The sequence below is a fragment of the Dromaius novaehollandiae genome, chromosome 10, assembly GCF_036370855.1.
Source record: "Dromaius novaehollandiae isolate bDroNov1 chromosome 10, bDroNov1.hap1, whole genome shotgun sequence".
Taxonomy (NCBI): domain Eukaryota; kingdom Metazoa; phylum Chordata; class Aves; order Casuariiformes; family Dromaiidae; genus Dromaius; species Dromaius novaehollandiae.
The window spans coordinates 4,892,482-4,911,746 of record NC_088107.1 but is presented as its reverse complement, the minus strand read 5'-3'; the positions used below and the strand labels follow the sequence as shown (position 1 = coordinate 4,911,746).

The following is a 19,265-nucleotide window of genomic DNA, read 5'->3' as shown; positions in this document are numbered from 1 at the left end:
TACAAATTCTGTGAGTTCATACGATAAAGCGATGAGTATTTTCATTACTACATGCCACTGTAGCCTGCAGAGAATCACAGTTTGGTGTAAAGAATCTGCAGTCTGTTACCATGGCATTTTATTTTGCAGGCGCTTTACCTGTCTTCTGAGGGCTGGTTACTCTCCCTGGCAGCAAAACCAAAAGAGATTTTCGCTACTGACTTCAGTGGGGCAGGACTGAGTCCAGAGCAAGTCTGAATGACTTAAAGGTATTAAAAGTTCCAGGATTTATGCTCAAGCCCTGTAGTAAGCTGTCTTCTGGAGGGCATATCATTCCCTAAACCGTACACTAAATTCAATGATTTTCTTTTCTTTTTAGTCTTAAGAAAAGAATGTAAAAGCCCCTTTAGTATTCCTACTATGTATTTTTGTTAAAGAATCTCATATTTTGAGGGAAATCTCTCCTCCCACTTTCCCCCCCCCTTCCCTCCAAAGTTAAATTCCAATTCCCGTAAAATATTCAATCTCAAATACTGTAGAAGATTAGGCTACTCATTTATGGAAAAGTATAAACGACTATATGATTACTACACGCTGATATGAAAGCCATGCCTCTGGTTATACTGTGAGCATTTGCAAGACTTGGGTCTAATAATGTCCGCTTCTTAACTGCAATTCAGACTCATTTCAGACTTTTTTCTGTACTTTTTTCTGGACATGCACCTACTGTTAAAGCCTGGGACTATCCCGTTTAACCCAGTAACCATGTTCTTACACACTAATCCAAAAGCTAGTAAACCATCAAATCTCTTATTAATAGTAAACTCTATCTGCTGACACAGCAGGGCTAGGGCAAAATTCACTTTATCAATATAGACCTGCTGGGCTTTTTTTCAGGGAAGAATGGAATGAAAAGAGAAGAGAAATCCTCCAGTCTGAGCAATTTTCACTGTTGTTATTACCAGTCTACAGCTTGGATGAGTGACCACTGATCCTTCCTGCTCCTTGCCTGTTAGGGACACTGATACCCTCAGCGAGTAGGACTAAAAGGGCCCATCTGTGCAGCTACTCCATCACTCCCACACACCAGGGTGACTTTACTCTCGTTGAATGGAAAATTCTTTAAAAACGTAATGCAAATAGGAAACAGATATGCAGTGAGCATAGGGCACTGTAACATAAAGCTCTTCTTTTGTGATCTAAACAATCTGAGGTGATGTGTTCCAGTGAAGATGTTCCCACACTGTTCCTGCGAGAAGGGATTTTCAATAGCAGCACAGAGCATTTCTGGGAATGCTTTTGGGGTAACCACGTTAAAGGTGAGAAATGCACCACGTTCAGTTCAATGAATTGTAAAAGATGGGGTGGAGGAAGGAGGAGTGAAAAAACTAGAAGGAGGAGGATTTAGACCGATGTCCACCAAACCTGTAGAAAATCAACAGCCCCCCTCAAAGATCTCACTTCCTAATTATCTGACACAAAATGAAATCATATTTTCTTTCTCCCAAATGACAGTATTACTTACAGGAATTATCAAAATACCTGAGTTAAGCACAGGGCAAAAGAGTTAGTTTCCTACAGCAGAAGGCTGTTACCATACCTACTATTTTAATATGCACAACTCTCAAACAGCCAAAAGCTTAAAATCACCCTCTCTGGAGACAAATCTGAAAAAACTCATCTGACACTATTTTGGAGAAGTGGTGAAGGGAAGGAGGAAAAAAAAAAAAAAGAAAGAAAGAAAGAAAGAAAGAAAGAATGGTGTTCTAACCACACAGCAGGGGAAAAGCTGTTCTGTTGTTTGGAAAGCAGAACTCCAGTTCAGGCTGGAAAGCATCCAGCAGAAGTCAAACCTTACATTCCACTTCCAAATCTGATATGCTTTAAAATAATCCTAAAATTCTCATTCTTGAATCAATAAACAGGAGGTGGGATTACTATTCTGCATTAGCAAAAAAAGCAAATGACACACTAGTGGTAACTACACCATTCACCCAGATGTCTGCAGCATCTGCACCTCCGATCACTGCTTCACTAGCTCCTTTTAAACCCATGCACTATATTATTTCCTCACTGGAACGACAGCAAGTAGAGACATTCCAAGAGTTTCATTTCAGTGTTGACTGCTCACAGGTCTTAAATCACAGCGAGCCTTCATAGGGAACATATTTCATTCTGCAGATATTTAACACAGAGCTACATTTTAAAAGATCTTTCAAACAGCTTTCAAAAAATTAAAATGCCTTCTAAGATGCTGATTTTTGCGATGATGTTTTTCATTTGTGTTCAAGTCAAGAAAGCGCACCTCCAATTTTCACAGTGAAGTCTTCTGCCACCATGCAGTTTCTCGCAGCAAGATCTCTGTGAACAAATTTGTTGGCGTTGAGGTATGCCATCCCATCAGCAATCTCTCCTGCCATCTGAATCATCTTCTTCAGAGTTGGAGGTGCCTGACCAGGATTATTCTAAGCAAGATTAAGACAATGAAACAGTGAGAGGAAAGAAAAAAGCAACTATTTCTACATCAAATTGTAATATATTATCATTCTCCAATCAGATTATCACAATTAAGCCTGACAAGAACCAGCCTAAACAGAAACTTATGATTACACAGACCATAGTACCTTAGTGGTAAAATTGGACATACCAAGTTGGGTTACACAGAGAACTCCCAAATTGCTCCTTTATAACACGTTGTTCTATTTTAGAGAATTCAAGCAAGTAGGAATTTTTGGTATAAGGATTTTATACCTTATACCTAAGTGGTTTAAATGCCCACCCTTCTGCCACACAAGTTACAAAATACAAAGCAAAAGAGTTATTTCAAAGATTTCTACTAATTGCTTTACTATCTCCACAAATAAACCAGAAGATGTTAAATGTTTTCATTCCCTGATCCCCAATTCTCCATAACCAGTCGTCCCTTGAATTACTTTTATTTGCAAACAGGAAAAAAAGCTTATGAAACGGTTTCTTCTAAAGCAGTTTCACTCCTTATCCATACATGGATATGTGGCTCTGCCTTTCTCAGCCTCTTAGATGAAGGATTTCAGGTATTTATACACCATCAGTAACATCCCACCATCCCTTACCAGTATGAATCTAGCTAAGATTTATACCCTTTGGATAATCATCACTGACACCGTAACCAAAAAGGGAGCCTCGAATCCACAACTCTAATGATGAGAAAGATTCTACAAAGCACAGATCAAGTCAATGAACTTTATCACATCTCCATCCAGAGATTAAACAGTCCCTTACCCACCTTCCATGGAAAGTGTTTTGGAGAGTGCTTTGGAGAACACCAATATACAAGCAGAAAAGCAGAGTACAGAGCTCACCATTTTGGTAATTTCCACACATCATCGCTGCCCCTTGTCACAAAGTTTGCCAAATTCAATTGCATTCAACCAAAGCTATTTAATATAACCTGAAACATTATTAATCACAAATGCTAGTCATGCCCTTAGTCCATTTACTACCATATTCATTCTTTTCTTTATATATACCATGTGCCCATGTTCTGTTTCTATAAGTTATTTGCATCGGAAGTGCTAGATTGTGAAAGTAATAGTCAAAGAAAACTGCTGAGCAAATTTTCCACATAGTTCACTATGATTTCAGTGGCAAATGACCTCTGTGTCTTCTTTATCTTTCGGACCCTATATTATATGTGGCAATTTTAGACTGTTGGCCTACATATTGAAGTATGCATAGGAGCGAAAACATTAGATTTTACCAGACTTTGCGACAAAGGCAACGTGCAGGATATAAATCACGCACAACCGTCCTAACATGAATGTTTCAGCTAGCCACATTTGTGTTTAACCTCTTAATGAGAAATTAGATTAGACAGGAGATTTAATTAAAATCTGGAGAATAGGGCTCAATGACACAAGAGGGGACCTATGCAGTGCAGTGCACTGGGCTATTTGCAATGACTTCCTCACGAAAAAAGCTGTTGCAGATCACAGAGCAGCTCATGTTTCATTCTTAGAGCTTAAGGACAAGGGCAAAACTAGCTAATTGCTAGAAGTTATAAACACACTTTCCCTTCATTAAGAAGAGAGTTCAGATACAGGGGAGCAAGCAAAAAAACCCAAGAAAGCAAAAAAAAAAAAAAAAACAGATCGTTGACATGAACTCTCCAGATACATACTGAAGAGGTGACAAGGTAATTGTGTCCCTGTCCTACTCTGACTGCTAGCAGTGGAAGTGAATTACACCGAATGCTTGGTCTACAGGTCAGAAAGAAAAATAATCATAGAGCAAGTAATATTAATGAACATGCTAAGAACATCTGCTAACTTTAGCTGTTTCCGCAAGTGAGAAACAAAATTAATCCAAATCCTGAATTTCTGCAATGGGCTGCTTTTATGGAATGTTTAATTTAACAAATACAGGACTGTGACATTTAAAATACAGAGAAAAGGAAAAATGACAGAAAGGAAGAGTAAGCCACCCAAAAAAGATCTGCAGAAATCTGCTAACTCAAACATAAGCAAAGGCCTAGAGCAGCGAGGCTCAGCTGCGGTGCCAGTTCAGTGCAGAGGATTGGGTCACTAAGCATCTGAAAGGTTTGTTCCGCAGAGAAATGACAGCTGCTCCCTAGGCGCGGAGAACCTGACAACATGGGTCAGCTTGCTGCTTCCACCGTGACCCCTTTCCTTCCAACATGATTCTAAATGACGAAATAAAAGAAAATATCTAATAGCTCATGACTCACCTCGGTGTCTGGCCTCAATGATCTCAGGTAACTTTTGAGGTCCCCACGTGTCATCAGCTCCATGATAACCAGCGTCGGCTGACCCTGAGAAACTACGCCAAGCAGCCGAACCTTGAAGCGAAAAAACAAACATTCAACCACAAATACAGCTGATTATACTGATATAACCATTAATTCATGTTAACATATAAGGGCAGCCCCCCCAAAATCCCATGAGCCTGCGGCAAAGGTCTGGAAGTGGATTTGGTACCACCCCCAATGCCAGTTTATCAATACATTACAATGCTGCACAGAGTTGAAGCTAAAATCCCCAGACACCGCTCCGGAGTCAGTGAAGACGTGCACTGAGCACCCTCCTGCCAGTACACATGGCTGTATCAATCGCAGCCTTGCCACACTTCGATGACTTACCACGTGGTGACAATTGAACTCCTTCATCACTGAAGCCTCGTTTAAGAACTCTATCCTCTCACGCATGCTTGCGGACTCGTTGACAGTTTTGATGGCCACCCTCGTCTCCGGCTCATCCTTCACCACTCCTTTAGCTATTCCCTCGTAAACCATCCCGAAGGAGCCTTGCCCCAGCTCCCGACACATGGTGATCTTCTCGCGAGGCACTTCCCATTCATCAGGAACGTACACTAAGGAGAGAGAGAACAGGCCATGATGCTCCATTGGTGCATCCCCCCTTTGGTGGGATCACTCTTGGCTTTAGGATACCAACTGCCCAAACAGTTTACTGAAACAATGGTAGACCCAGTGCTGACAGGACATACATAGAGTTATTGCGTGGTCTTCCCCATATAGAGATAGGCAGATACTTGCCATACAGATAAACCTTAAAGAAACAGGTAGATGGACTTGAAGGGGCCTCACTATGGTACTGACGTATTGCGATAGAAATGAGGAACCTCAAAGCACAAAACCAGGGTGGGAAGAAGCCTGAGACAGTACTTCAGGCTTGAGCTTTTCTTGGGATCCTTGGTTTTTCTAATTCTTCCAGATAGCATCAAACGTACTTGATCATCTGTATCGATTTAGCGCCTGCTGTATTCTCTGTTACCAGATGGATTTTATGGCTACAGGGAAACATACTCTGTAATCCAACAGCCTCGTGGCACGGAGCTATCCTTATCACTTGTGCACAAGCTCTCTCGCACCAATAAAGGCAAAACTTGCTGCTCCTGCACCTTTGATCTGAGGCAGAAGAGACACCTTGGAAGGTGACTGCCGGGAGGGATAACTGCCTCAGGCAAGGAGATATCTGAGCTCGGAGCAGTCACTGATGCTGCCGCCTACCACTCACCAAAGGAGAGGACGATCGTGCCACATGCTCTGGATGAGGGAAACGACAGGACGCAGAAGTAGAGCATTATAGCAAAAACGTCAACGGACTTTTAAGTCTAACAGCACTGCTGTAACAAACAGCAGCAAAGGAAAAGGGAGTCAGCTGCGACTCTGGCTAAACCTATTAGCCTCTAGGGAGCTTTTGGAAACTCCTGCAAAGAGCCTAATGCAGTAGCACCAAACCAAACCATAAACAGAAGAGCTGGGGCCTCAAGGAAATTCTTTTGATGCTCTGATTACCTCCTGCACTTGCAGAGCTCTGCACATACCTCATCGGTACAGTGTGGGCACGTGCTCATCACGTGCACCCACACCTCTAAGTTGTAAAAATCAGTTGTAAAAAACATTACTTGTCTAGCAAGCAGGGTGCCAGCGGGACCCTCGCAACTCATTCAGCCAAAGCTGGACCTCCAGGGCTCTCCGTTCCACAGCAGCTCCGGCACACGGACTTTCTGGAAATGCAGAGCTGAAGATACCTGGACCATCAGGGTCATTCAACTCCTGCTGCTGCTCAGTGGCAGCCAGCACAAAAACTGCCAAGAACTTCACCGTTAGCAGGCATGCCCGCCTGCCATGCTGAAGTGCAGGAAAATAATACAGAAAGCAAAACCAAAAAAAAAAGTGCACTGTTCTAGGAAAAGCAGGGGGTTTTTTTTAGACTTTTTATTTCTTGGAAAGTTTTAAGGAATTTAATCTTGTTCCAGATCAGGCGAAAAAAATCCATTTTCTCAAGGTCCAGAATTTTGGCAGAGTTATCCAGGCATGTGTATATACACAAGAAATTAAATCCAAACAATCTTAATGAACCATAAACCTTAATCTTCCTGAAATCAGCTTTAATTCTTGCTTGTTATTTGGCAGCGGACACCTTCACCATTGTCCTGCTGGAAACTTCCTGCACAGCCTTCCAAATCACTATGTGCTGTTAGATTTTCTCAGTCTCATTGCCAGTCGTACAGAACTTCCCTTCCCAGTTCTCTAAGAAAAGAGGCCACTAACTGCCATTTCTCCCAACTTCTACCCTTTGCATTCCTCCTGCATTCAAAGAGCATTATCCACATTGCATCTCCTACAGAAAACAGCAAGAATTAAAGATGCTCCAAACAACCCAATATCTGACTTTGCAACTAGGATTATTTCACTCTTTGAGCAGAGCACTGAACACAAGTATACCAGCTGGGATATAAACAGTGCAACAGTCTAATGCCTCTGAACACTGTCATCTCCAAATATATATTTGTCACAAATATATTAAGTCAATCTGAAACTAGCTTTAAAGAACTGTTTTGCCAGCTAGAGAAAAGCAGGCTTATTTATATGCCACACATCAAGAGAAAAGAATACGGATTACATTAAACATCTGTGTTTTTTATTTTAACCCCAAATTTCTGCATGTGATACACCTGAAAGCTCACGATATTGCTTCTCTTTCTCTAAACACAAAAAGTTGTTGGGGAGTTTTATGGGGATGTGAAATGAGAAGACGGTATTGGTCTCTGTAAATGTTGTTATTTTTCACATCAGAAGTGTTTTATTTTCGTAATAGATCAGAATAGGACTTATAAGACCAAACATGAAAGACAATGAATGCATGAATTTTTTAATTCCAGTGAAAATGATCTAAAAGAAATCACTGGATGAGTGGGTGACAACCTGAAAATGAACCTAATGCATCTAATTTGTCTCAGCTGAATAAACTATAGGGAAAAATTTCAACCCCCCCTCTCAATTCCAGTAAACTGGTGACATTTATATATTATCAATGATGGATTACCTACAGGTGTGCTAACAAAATGGCTAGGGGAAAGAGTTTTACTACATCTCTTTCAGAGTTCTGCATCTCTTAAAGTGAGACATAAATAGACTACATGAAAGGAAAAGCATCCGAAGGGTAAGGCCACACTTACCGTCTGAAGCACTGAAGTACTCAGGGTTCACAGAAGCATAAAGTACTCCATTGCCCAGTCTGTCACTGTTCCTGTTGAAACATTTTTTTTCTTTTTTAATCTTTAAACCTAAGCAAATTTCAGACCACCTCTTCTACAGCTTTTCCACTGTTTGCTCAACCACAAAATATTGTTTACTGTATGTGGAGAGCTTTTCGGAGAAAGAGGACAAATAAAGTTCTTCTACCTCACACAATCCATGGGAAATCAATCCAGAATAGTGTTCCCAGGAAATTCCCCCTTCAGTCTTCTCTATACCAAATCAGCACAAGAAAGGCAAAAACATAAGGTATTTTTAGTTGCTAGGTAAACTTCCTTTAAGAAAAGCAGCTGAATGGTGATACGCGTGGGAGACCTGTGGCTGAGGACATCACCTGCTCTACTGGGAAAGAAGTTATTTTGCCAAGAACAGGATTGTTTTTATGGGGAATTCCATTCGACTGTTTTATAAATTGTTTCTACTGTTTTATTTTAACCCCCCTCCTTTTCCCCAATTTCTTGAGGTGATTTTCAGTATAAGACATATTTATTCAGCACTGCGAGAGCTCTTGCAGGAGGCAGGCTGTACAAATAAAATCGTCAATCAGACCTCAGAAAACCAAAGACAAAAGAGACCAAATGTTTTTGAGAGAGAGAACAAGAGCTGAAAGAAGAATGAGTTAGCACATGTTCCACGTAGGAGAGCTCAAGGGAAGGCCAAGTAGGTACCCTGCATCACCAGACACAAGGCCCATTGCTCAAATGCCGGAGGAGAACACGTACAGTCTCCACGCGAATGAGTTAAGAGCTGTAAATAATGGGATTGTTCTCAGAGAGTATAATTTATGAGTATAATATAAAAAAGAATTCTACACAAACAGTTGCAATGCTTAACACATTTGTACTGACTTCTATTAAGTTCTCATTAAGTATTTCTTCAAGAAAAAGAAAATCACCAGTAGTGAAAAGCAAAACTGAGAAAAATAAACCAATCCACCATTCTCCTTGTCAGACCTAACTGTCCAGCATATATTTTTTAGAATGGATGTAAAGACTTCAGAAAACCTTTAGAATTTGGGAGAAATCAAATTAACCTAAATTGAACTGGGGTTTCATGGTTTATAAAGTGACCCAAATTTCAGGCAACGCTTCTGATTATAAAAGGTTCAGTGTCTGCCATCATTGTCCCAGTGGATATGTTCCTGACAACCCTTCTTCTTCCCTCCAAAACGTGATACTGTAATAAAAAGCATCTTCATATCTCAAACAGCAATCAGATGCTCGCTGGTAACTCTAAACCAGCTCCTTTCACGTGTCAACAGGACAGGAGCTACGTTAGCTTCTTCCACTCAGTCCCCTTGCTCCGCGGGCACAGATTTGAAAACAAACATTCCCCTCTTGCAATTAGCTTTAACCACAAGTGTAAAAAACTCACCGTTTTTTGTTAAAGACATACAGCATTATCAGTAACCCTCCGATGATGAGCAGGAAAGCAATGGGGAGCACGATTATCAAGTGCAGGAAGTTGCCATAGTTTGCTGCTGCAACCAAGAAGAAAACAATTGTGTCAGGGTTTCTATGGAATCGCCACTAACAAAGAACCATGCAAAACCCACTCGATATATTTCCATACAGGGGAGAAATCAAAGTGCTCATTTTCTTGTCTGATAAGGAGAAATGCACTCAGAAATACTACCTGACTGCAGCTGAGTAGAACTAGAAAACAGACAGTGAAAAGCATTAATTTTATACAGAACAGCGCCTGCCTGGGGTTATGCTTAACGTTATGCTTTCAACGACTTGCATTCCTCAGTGAATATAATATGCTTATCCTTGCAACTGTTTATACCTATATTCAGAATATACACACACAGGTCTTTCCTTGAAGTTAAATCCCAGCAATAAAAATAAAAGAAGAAGATGGAGTTCTAATTTTCCATGGATACACCTATTCTTCAACTACATACAGAGGTTTTTGAGGGGTCTCTGCGTACACCGTACAGTGTTCTTTCTCCAAAATGTAAATCACTCCCATTGTCGGGACACACCGTTCCCGAGTCCCACCGTTTCACCAGTGTGTTACCTTTATCAAAATGTCACTGAGATCAAACAGGTCATATGAAAAAGCATCTTGAAATAACAAAAAACAGACCAACCTGCCAGCCATAACCTAAACAATCTGCTTCTCGCATAATTTTACATTTTAAAGCAGGCCTGCGAAACTGCCACAGATTTTGTATACTCCAACTCCACGCTGCTATTCCTAACATCACATTCCCAACCACGAGGAGCAAAGCACAGGGGAACCACGGCAATGCATTCTACACACCCGTTGCCTGTTCGCGTCTCTAAAACACACGCAGTGAATGCGAGACGACAACCACATCTCAGATTCACCTCGTGTTTGATGACACTTGCCAAAAAAAGAACACAGGAGAGTTCCCGAAGAAGCATCAGCAAGTCACAAGGGTATTCAGCATACACACAAGAGGTTCATACACCCACTTGCATATATTAAGAATAGGAATTATTAAAAAAACAACAATCACACAGTTTGACACAGCCTATGAGCATTCTTCTTACATTTGGGCTGCACATAGAAAGAGACTGGCTCAGTCCACGACCCATTCCCAGCCAACGAAGTGGCCTGAACTCTGGCAGAATAGTTCCCAGGATTCAGATGAGTGAGTTTAGCTCCTCCAAGCTTCTTGTATTCCTGCCTGGAAACACATTCCCGCTTCTCCTGAAAGAAAAAAAAAGCAACTTGCAGTTCGTATTAATACCTTCACACTCCACTCTTGAGAAAACAATAAGGCTGCAAGATATAGACATATATTCTTTTTAAAACAACTAGAAGTGCCATCTGACCAGTTTTCCTTCAAACAGCTTAAGGAAATATGTGGAATTTAAAAGCTGTCCAAAAAATGAAACAGAGGAACAACATGCTGCCTGGTGCTGGGTGTTCGGGATCACAGTTCCCACCTTCATCCCGCAGCAGCGCCCAAGAACATGTGGAGAGGGACCCTAACAGGTATCTCAGTCTGCCCACGGGTAAAATGGGACTAAGAGGAGCACGACTCAAGGATTTAAGTCTTGCTAATCTACAAATCTCTGAATGGAAGCAGCTGCCATAAACACCATATAAAAAGTTACTTTACTAAGAATAAACTTTCCACTTTAAAGGTTTCATCGTAAATACTAACCAGGGTGATTCAATAACCAGAATGACTCATACTACTCAGTACCAAAGCTTGTTTATTACAGCCTGCACTGAAGTACACCTTTAAAAGAGTGAAAAAATCTTACGCGATTCATTTTTAAAGAGAGAATACAACTAAACGTTGTATCCTTTTCCATCATTTTGAGGTGCATTTTGTATTTTTTACAGAACAAAAGAGGTCAACATCTCAAAAGCCTTTCAGCTTCTGATTTACAAACTGCTGGTAACCTCTGTTATCAAAGAGTGTGTGTCATCTAATAGGCCATGAACAGAGATTAATCTGGACAGCAGACTAGTGACTCAGTCACCCTCTGTGGCAAAAACTGCTACATGACTCTCAGCAGCCTCAAGTGTGATGATGTCTGCTTTAAATCAATGAGGCGCTTCATACTGTGCTAAGTCATTTGTGACGTACAAAATCAAAGCAATGAAAACATATTACAGTTGCGCTCAGACCTGGGTTCTCGCTCCGTCTATGGAAATATGGGCTTAGCCCTAGCCTAACCCCGTTTAGCTAGTCAGATATGACAAGATCACAGCATAAATCAGAATTATAAGCTATAACTCTTAACAGAGGGATATCAAATCCTCACCTCTCCATGCTGCCCGTATTTGATTTCATACATTAGTATCAGCCCGTTTGGATTGGCAGGCTCTAGCCACTTCAGGTAGACCGTATTCTCCTCCTTTGCTTCCCATGCTACTGTTCCTGGAATGTTATCTGCTCCTTCTGTAACAGATTTATAAGTCATGTAAGAACACCACTTATTACTGAAACGGGAACTTACACAAAGATTGAGGAAAAAACATTTCAAACTATTCTTTTAGGTACAAAAGCTTTGCAGTAAGTGCTATTCAAAGACCTGGAGAACTAAGTGTACTGGCCAGGGGCTTGTCGGGGAGGTCAGCATCATCTGAACCACTGACTGCCAGAAGTGATGCAGCGCGTAGCTCCAGCAGCATCAGCGCTGTATTAGTCACTGTGCTCTATTTACATGCCAAAGAACCTGTGCATCAGTGTCTGGTTCTTCCTTCCAAACTTTCCACCAGGCCCAACGGTGCGGACACAGGTATTCTCAAACAGCTATACTGGGCTGTTTGCAAATGTCCATAAACACAGTAAGAGCTGCCCCACTGACACCCCCTCTCTGTGGGCAGCCTTCGGAAATTTTTATTGTGCCCAGTCACAGTTTTTTAGGAGAGTCTTGAAAGTAATTCAACAATTGCTTTACCCCCAATACTTTTATCTCTTGATAACTTAATGTTTTCCATGCAAAAGCTAACGGGGAGTATGAAGGTGGATTCCGTCAAATTAAGGCCACCTTTACAAGAATACAGTGGCTAGGTCTAGAAGAAGAAAAAAAACAAAAACAAAAACACAACACTGTTTAGCCTTCAATTTTCAGAGCCATACATTAAAAATCTGGGAATGGTTATTTCCTTTTCCCTGATCTCACAGATTTTATTTCTTTGAAATAAGCAAAACTTTTTGCTTTTTACTGACACAGCTGGATCTGGATTATGATAGTGTTTCCTTCCAGAAACAAAGCAAAACTGCTACCAATCTGCATCAAATATCCCCAGACATCTGCTGGAGTCAGAAACTCTTTGCTGGATGCATATGAGTTTGCACTAAAATCATCTCTATTCTTCTCAGAAGACATACAATCTGAGAAAGTCCCAAACGCGAGTAGGGCAGTCAGTGTTTCTTTGAAGTACGCTAGATGCCTGTGATTCGTCACAAAGCAACACAGTACTCCTCCTGTTCCCAGGCTGGATGAACGCATGGTCATTGCTGTTACGGAAGAAACATTTGGCAAAGATTCCCACTAGCAAAACTCCGACATCTGCAAATAGTTCAGAGTGAACGTATCAAAACCAAACACTAGCAGAGAAGTGTTCCCCATCTCTATTCAACATAAAGGGGACTGCAAAAAAAACCACCTTCAGCCCACCACATCTGTGGGTCTCACCTATATAGCTGAGAGCCTGATTCTCCCATAATTATCTACGTACTCAATGCACACACACCCTTCTCCAGATCAGTGACTCAATGCACAGACAGGATAGTCAAGGCCATTGAACTACAGTAACCATTTTACATAGTTTCAATTTATTTTCTTGCACAGAGCGTTTGTATTATACCCCAATGCGCACCAGTACTCCCAGCTGTTTTGGAAGATTTGTCCTCCCTGAGATGGATCTCTCCCTGAGAAAATACAGCAAAACTTTATACTTCCGAGAGCATACCTGAAGGCATGGTTCTTGCAAAGACAAAGTTGGAAGCACTACAACCAAGCGTGTCAGCTTCGTGGTTGCAACTGTGAATATCAATGCGGTAAAGAGTAAAAGGCTGGAGATGGGAGATCACAGTTCTCTCCTTGCCATCCACTTTGGTCTCAAAGAACGGATATTCCACCTCACTCTCCTCTGCATCAGAAACATTGGTGAAGTGATCTGTCCCCGTTGTGTTCCTGTTTCGAGTGGCCAAGGTGGCATTTGCGATTCGGAACACATCCCTCCGCTTCCGATCAGGTCTGTGAAGAAAGACGCATACAGAAAAGGTCTCTAAAGAGACATTCCACTTTGCAACTTTCAACTAGCTCCAGGAAAACAGTGGAAAAAAACCAGTAAAATAGGTAACTCTATTACAAAAAAAAAAAAAAAGTGCCAAATAAAGAAAACTGTAAAACAAGAAGAAAGGTTTCTCTTAATCTTAACCCGCAGCATGTCAACATATCCTGCTGCTATCTACTCAAAAACTGACCAAAACTCTGAAGCTCACAGTGTGCCCCACGATAAACATGCAAACTTCTGACCTCACCAGAGCTTGCACAGTAAACTGAATAGCAAAAATGGCTTCACTGTTACTAAATAAGCAACCTGGATTTGTATTTAAAGACAGTAATGTTAAATTCTGCTACCCAAACTTAAAATAAAGATCAGATGTTAAAGGTTTAAAAGGTTAGGGGAAAAATTATTCTGAAGTCTGCTGCATAAGCAAGGCTAACTCTCAACAGGCTGAGCCTAACCTCTTTTTTCTTTTTCAGTTGCAATGAAATTACAGAAATTTGAAGCTGCTTAATCTATTGCACCAAGGAAAGAAACCATGGAAGATAGGTGAAAACCATGAAAGTGAACCACCATGCATGCGTGGCAATTCTGGTATCTGTTTCTCTCACTTAAAAAAACCTTTGCCATGGAACAATCTTCTGATATGAGAAAGCAGAGCACTATACTATGTATGATGGAGTTCACCAAGCAACCCTGCTTTGCCTTACAGGCCTCTGTGGGAAATGTGTGCAGTGAATTAAAAACCTGAGGATTTACGGCACTACCACCTCTTCAAGTCTGAGAAACTGATATAATCAACAGAGCCTTAGTATCAGTACAAGTATCAATATGAAAATACTCTCTAAGGGTTTGGATGGTATTAGCTAACCAACACAACTGCTACGTATCGGAGACGTCACTTAGTCTAGTGTGTCCGCTCCGAGCGCTTTGCACAGGAGCACTGACTACGCGTGTAGGCGAGCTGGCATTTTCAGCTCCTGCCCTCTCGGTCTCCGAAGGCAGCAGGACTGCATCCGGAATGAGCACAAGACCTGGAAAGCGATGTACTGCAGGAATTAAAGAAGAATTTAAGAAGAATCACACTGTGGAAATAATTTTGGCTTGAATCCTATCACACATGAATTCACTTGGCCAGTGCCCAGTTAGTACCTGGTCGGTGTAATGGTTATCAACTACAGAGGTGAAGTCTAACGCATTCCTGATCAAAGAGTGGGTATCAGAAATCAGGTTAACGAGGCCTCCCTGCCCAACGACAAGAAGAAAGCTGACTTAATAGAAGTTACCTCGCTATCAAATACACTGTCTTACTTCAGCCACAAAGAAGCATGTTGCAGAGTAAGCCAAAAACAGGCTGATTGCATTTTGAAATCTTCTGGCAGTCTGTATGGTCTTTTTTTGTGTGTGTGGTTTTTTTTTTTTAAGGAGTTCACTATGAAATTTTCCAAAATCTTCCACTTCAGTAGTCCTTTCAAGATTCTAAGATGCCATGTAAAAAGCACAGAAATAAACCCAGGCATGGAAATAACTTCCTAAGTTATGAGGAAATTGTTCTGAGCAGCATACAAGCCCCAAAATGCCCATTTAATTTCTCAACTTGTCAGTGGGATACAGGAGAACTTCATAGGAGATGTAAGCACTTGGCTCTCCTCCACAGGGATATTTATGGAAGTTACTAAGCCTATTCACCCTGCTTTGGAAGACTACTTATTTACTGCTTTAATTCACCGAAAAGAACAAACTTTTGGACTAATAAAAGGGATGCCAAGCACTGAATTGATAAACATTTGCATAGATTTTGCAATGAAAAGCAGTGCAAATAAAAAGTTCATTTTCTATCAGCCACAAAGGCACATGTCGATGCAAGAACCCAAAAGGCAAGACTTGACCTATCGCTGCCTTTAAGGCAGGCATAAAGTTTCCCTCTCCGGTGACCTCGGGGTGGGAGGGGAGTACCGTTCCACCCTGTCTTTGGGGAAAAAGAAAAAGCAACACAAAACTTACGGGTGAAAACTACAGTCGCATCAGGGAGAGGAAAAGATCTGCAGGATAACCACAAGGCAAACATGATTAAGAGGTCACGAGATTTGATACCAGTGCTTTTCTGTCAAGCAGCTTCCTGCTTTGGTGAAAGGCACGGAAAAAGACAACAAGACGAGCATCCAAGAAAGGAAGGAAAAGTCTAGAGACAAAAACATGAACATTTATCTCTTCTGTTAAAGGAGAGGAAGGGAAATGCAGAAGGGAAAGAAAGAGGTAACATTACATATAAAAAATAAAATCAAACTGAAATTAAAAAGAAAATATACAGGTCACAACATAAGAGCTAACTGTCCTTACACACTATGGCAATTTGGAGGTTACCTCTCGGATACCTCTATTACACACAGCGACACTCTGCCTGGCATTAGAGAACCAAAAAAAACTTGAAGAACAGCTGATACTCCTGTGGTTGCGAGGGCTCCTCCAAGACTAACTGGAGTCCTCACGCTTAGAATCTGCCTCATCTTCAGCCCTAATATACACGGGGTCATCCGGAAACCACACACGAGATTAGACCAACAGGGTTTTTAAACCTTAAAACCAGACAGCTGAATATTTTCATGCTGTATTACATGCTGCATTTCTTCCAAAATATCCTGAAGACAGGTAGGACACTAGAAATAAATACTAGCACTGAGGCTTGCATTAACCCATTAATTAAGTTCTCCTTTGGGGAAAGGGAAAAATAGACATCAGCAAGTAGTGAGATGCCTACATTTGTCCCATGGAGAAATCTCAGTAGCTCATAATCTTTAATTTCCCTGACATTCAGTCTCTTTAAAGTTGCTTGGCTGTACAGCTATTGCTGTGCCTTGTACCTTATATCTGCTCTTGCTGTTACCAACCACGCTCTTATGACAGCAGGTTAAGGAGAAGGGGAATCAGACAAGCTTTCAGGAAATTCTTTGTGAATTGCTCAGTTGATCTGTTACTGTCTCAGTTCACATTTCTGATTTTCCCTTTGCTTTCGGGGAATGCAAGAAAATTTGGGAGAAGACAAACAATGTCTACTTTAAATTACAAAGCTTTGGTGAAATACAAAAAAAAATTTCCTTCGTGAAAGCTGATATGATACAGTTTCAGGCACTTCAGGCGCAAAATTTCTGCTGTGCTACTTCATAAAGTGCAAAAGGAGATCACATTTATAGCATTTTGCATTGCTCAGGAATTGCACTCATTTTCCCTGGCCAGTCACAGGGGCTGCAACCTCTCTGTACCTCACCTTTGCTGCTAGTTCTTGTCTTTGGTATGGAAACACTGCACAATTTCAACTACAAATGCTAAATTTAAAGTGAGCTGTGAATCACATACAGCTCAAATACAACACTTAGTACTTCCAAAGAGAGGCAGTATTTAGGTTTTGTCTTTTTTTTTTTTTTTTTTTTTTTTTTTTGGACAAAGCTAAAAAGCTCCAAGCATAATCACAGTCCCTACCCCAAACAAGTCACAATCAACCTCAGCCTTGAATAAAGATCAAAAATCACACTGGAGAGCAGCACAACCCAGTTTTAATGAGCAGCAAAGCCACATGGCAGAGTTCTCGAACACAGGACTTCACCATAAACGTCACCTGCCAACAGAGACAGTGAAATAACATGCATGATTGAAACCCGATTGCTTACAGACTGTAACGTAACAGCAATACACTGTGTGCTAGGCCCCAGGATCCAATTATCTTAAGTAAGAACAGCTTACATGAGAGGTAAATTAGAAACTCAAGCATCAAAATCACCGATTAATTCAGTAGTATCTACTCTATGATGCAGCATAAAATGGTTACTATCCCACTCAATGTGTAAGCGGCAGTGTTTATCATGGAAGAGTGGGCACATTTCATGCTTCTCTGCAGCAGGGCCCGGGAAACCAATATGCCCTCTGGAATTAGCACAGTGAGAAAGGAAGACCAGCTTCGATTCTGCAAGGTGAATGTGCCTTCAATATCAAATGCAAATAAATCTTCAGAATAGGAACATAAGTACTAAATGGCTATCTAGAGAAAGATCACATTTGAAACCCTTAGTTTGCCACATGTTGCTCATCTCTGAATCCTTATAGACAAAGAACTCCCTCAAGTGACTCTTGACTCTGAAAAGAAACATCACTAAAGTCCTTGAACAATATAGGTAAGAACCCTTCCTATCAGCTAAAACAGAGAAGTAGCAAGGTGAAAATTAGTGAAGAAGAGAAGCCGCAAAGTATGAAGACTGAAGATTGTCTCACATAAATGGAAGGGCAATGTTCATATGCTTCAAGCGTTATCCACAGATCTTTCATGTTCAGGAAGCCTGACCTCTAGGAAATGTTAAAACCCACAATTAGCCACCTGCCCTCCTTGTAAAGAGCAAGTTTCCAAAGTCCATTACCTGGGGACAAAGATAGAGTTGTGAAGGAAGTTCTCGAAGACTTTCCGGTACTCTGCTTCCTCTTTCTCAGCTTGCTTCTCTGCCTCTGTCTTGGGACAAGCACAACAAGGTCCTTTTTCTCCCCCGCAGCCCTCTGGCTTGGTGGGTTCAGTAGCTTCTTCTGTATCAATGGTCCCATCAGCATATCTTCGAATTGGGACTTTATCTTAAAAGAAAAGAGCAGAGGTGACCCATTTCTTCTCTCTCCATATTATGAATACGGCAACAATCCGTGTTTACCCTTTCTCTTTTATTTGCTCTTATTCACAGAAGTGTTGTGAAACAAGGCACAGGCTTTAGTCCTGCTATATAATGTGCACTGGCAGGTAGGAGTCAAAGGCATTTCAGTACAACTGTTTTTAGTTTTCCTACCTTTGGAGCAGTAATTGTGTCTGTAAAGGTAACTGTCCTGAGGTTGCTGCTGCCATCGCACGATATAGTACGAGAGGTTGCCGTTGGGAAGAGAGGGAGGGTTCCACTTCACGATCAGTTGGGAAGAGGAGTTGGATGCTGAAATAACATCCAAGGGAATGGATGGCACTGTAGTGAAGAGGAGCACAAAGAAAACCAAGGCATTTTTAAACCACATTCTACAACATACTTGGATGAAAGCTTTCAAGGTGAAGCCCAATCCACCTCTTTACTGCAAGAAAAGCAATTCCCCCTATCTCAAAGAAAAGCATCTCCTACTTACACCCCACTGACAGTGAATATGAAAGGTTTGAGAGTAACAACTCACAGTCCCAATTGGAAGTTGTGCTAAAATTACCCTTCATCCATGGGACAAAATCTGAAATCCTAACTCCAGGAAAAAATACCATAATTCCAAATGAGAATAATGTCTGAGTAACCACAGAATTTTCCTGCAAATTTTAATCCTGCTTTAAGAACTACTGACATTTTCTATCATTATGCACATTACCTGCACAAAAGATTCCATTTCTGTATTAACAACAGAACCTGCTTTTCTGTTGCTACCCTAAATAAAACAATTGTTCGCGTTAAAAAAAGTATGCTATTACGGTCAGAGGTTTCATAGGGGAAATAATGAA

At 41.1% G+C, this 19,265-nt stretch overlaps 1 protein-coding gene across 3 annotated transcripts in view; it reads right to left on the bottom strand.

Annotated features, from left to right (window-relative positions):
- IGF1R (insulin like growth factor 1 receptor) overlaps positions 1–19,265 on the bottom strand; it is a 181,934-nt gene that overhangs the window by 18,369 nt on the left and 144,300 nt on the right. For 2 of the 3 annotated variants that reach the window (XM_064517916.1, XM_064517917.1), the window contains 10 exons: positions 18,586–18,753; positions 18,175–18,379; positions 13,448–13,734; positions 11,791–11,927; positions 10,561–10,720; positions 9,413–9,518; positions 7,960–8,030; positions 5,117–5,346; positions 4,706–4,816; positions 2,285–2,444 (listed from right to left, as the gene is read on the bottom strand). In XM_064517916.1, coding sequence (XP_064373986.1) covers positions 2,285–2,444; positions 4,706–4,816; positions 5,117–5,346; positions 7,960–8,030; positions 9,413–9,518; positions 10,561–10,720; positions 11,791–11,927; positions 13,448–13,734; positions 18,175–18,379; positions 18,586–18,753 — 1,635 coding nt within the window. The remainder of the gene's footprint in view (positions 1–2,284; positions 2,445–4,705; positions 4,817–5,116; positions 5,347–7,959; positions 8,031–9,412; positions 9,519–10,560; positions 10,721–11,790; positions 11,928–13,447; positions 13,735–18,174; positions 18,380–18,585; positions 18,754–19,265) is intronic. The other variant, XM_064517915.1, reaches the window with a different exon arrangement.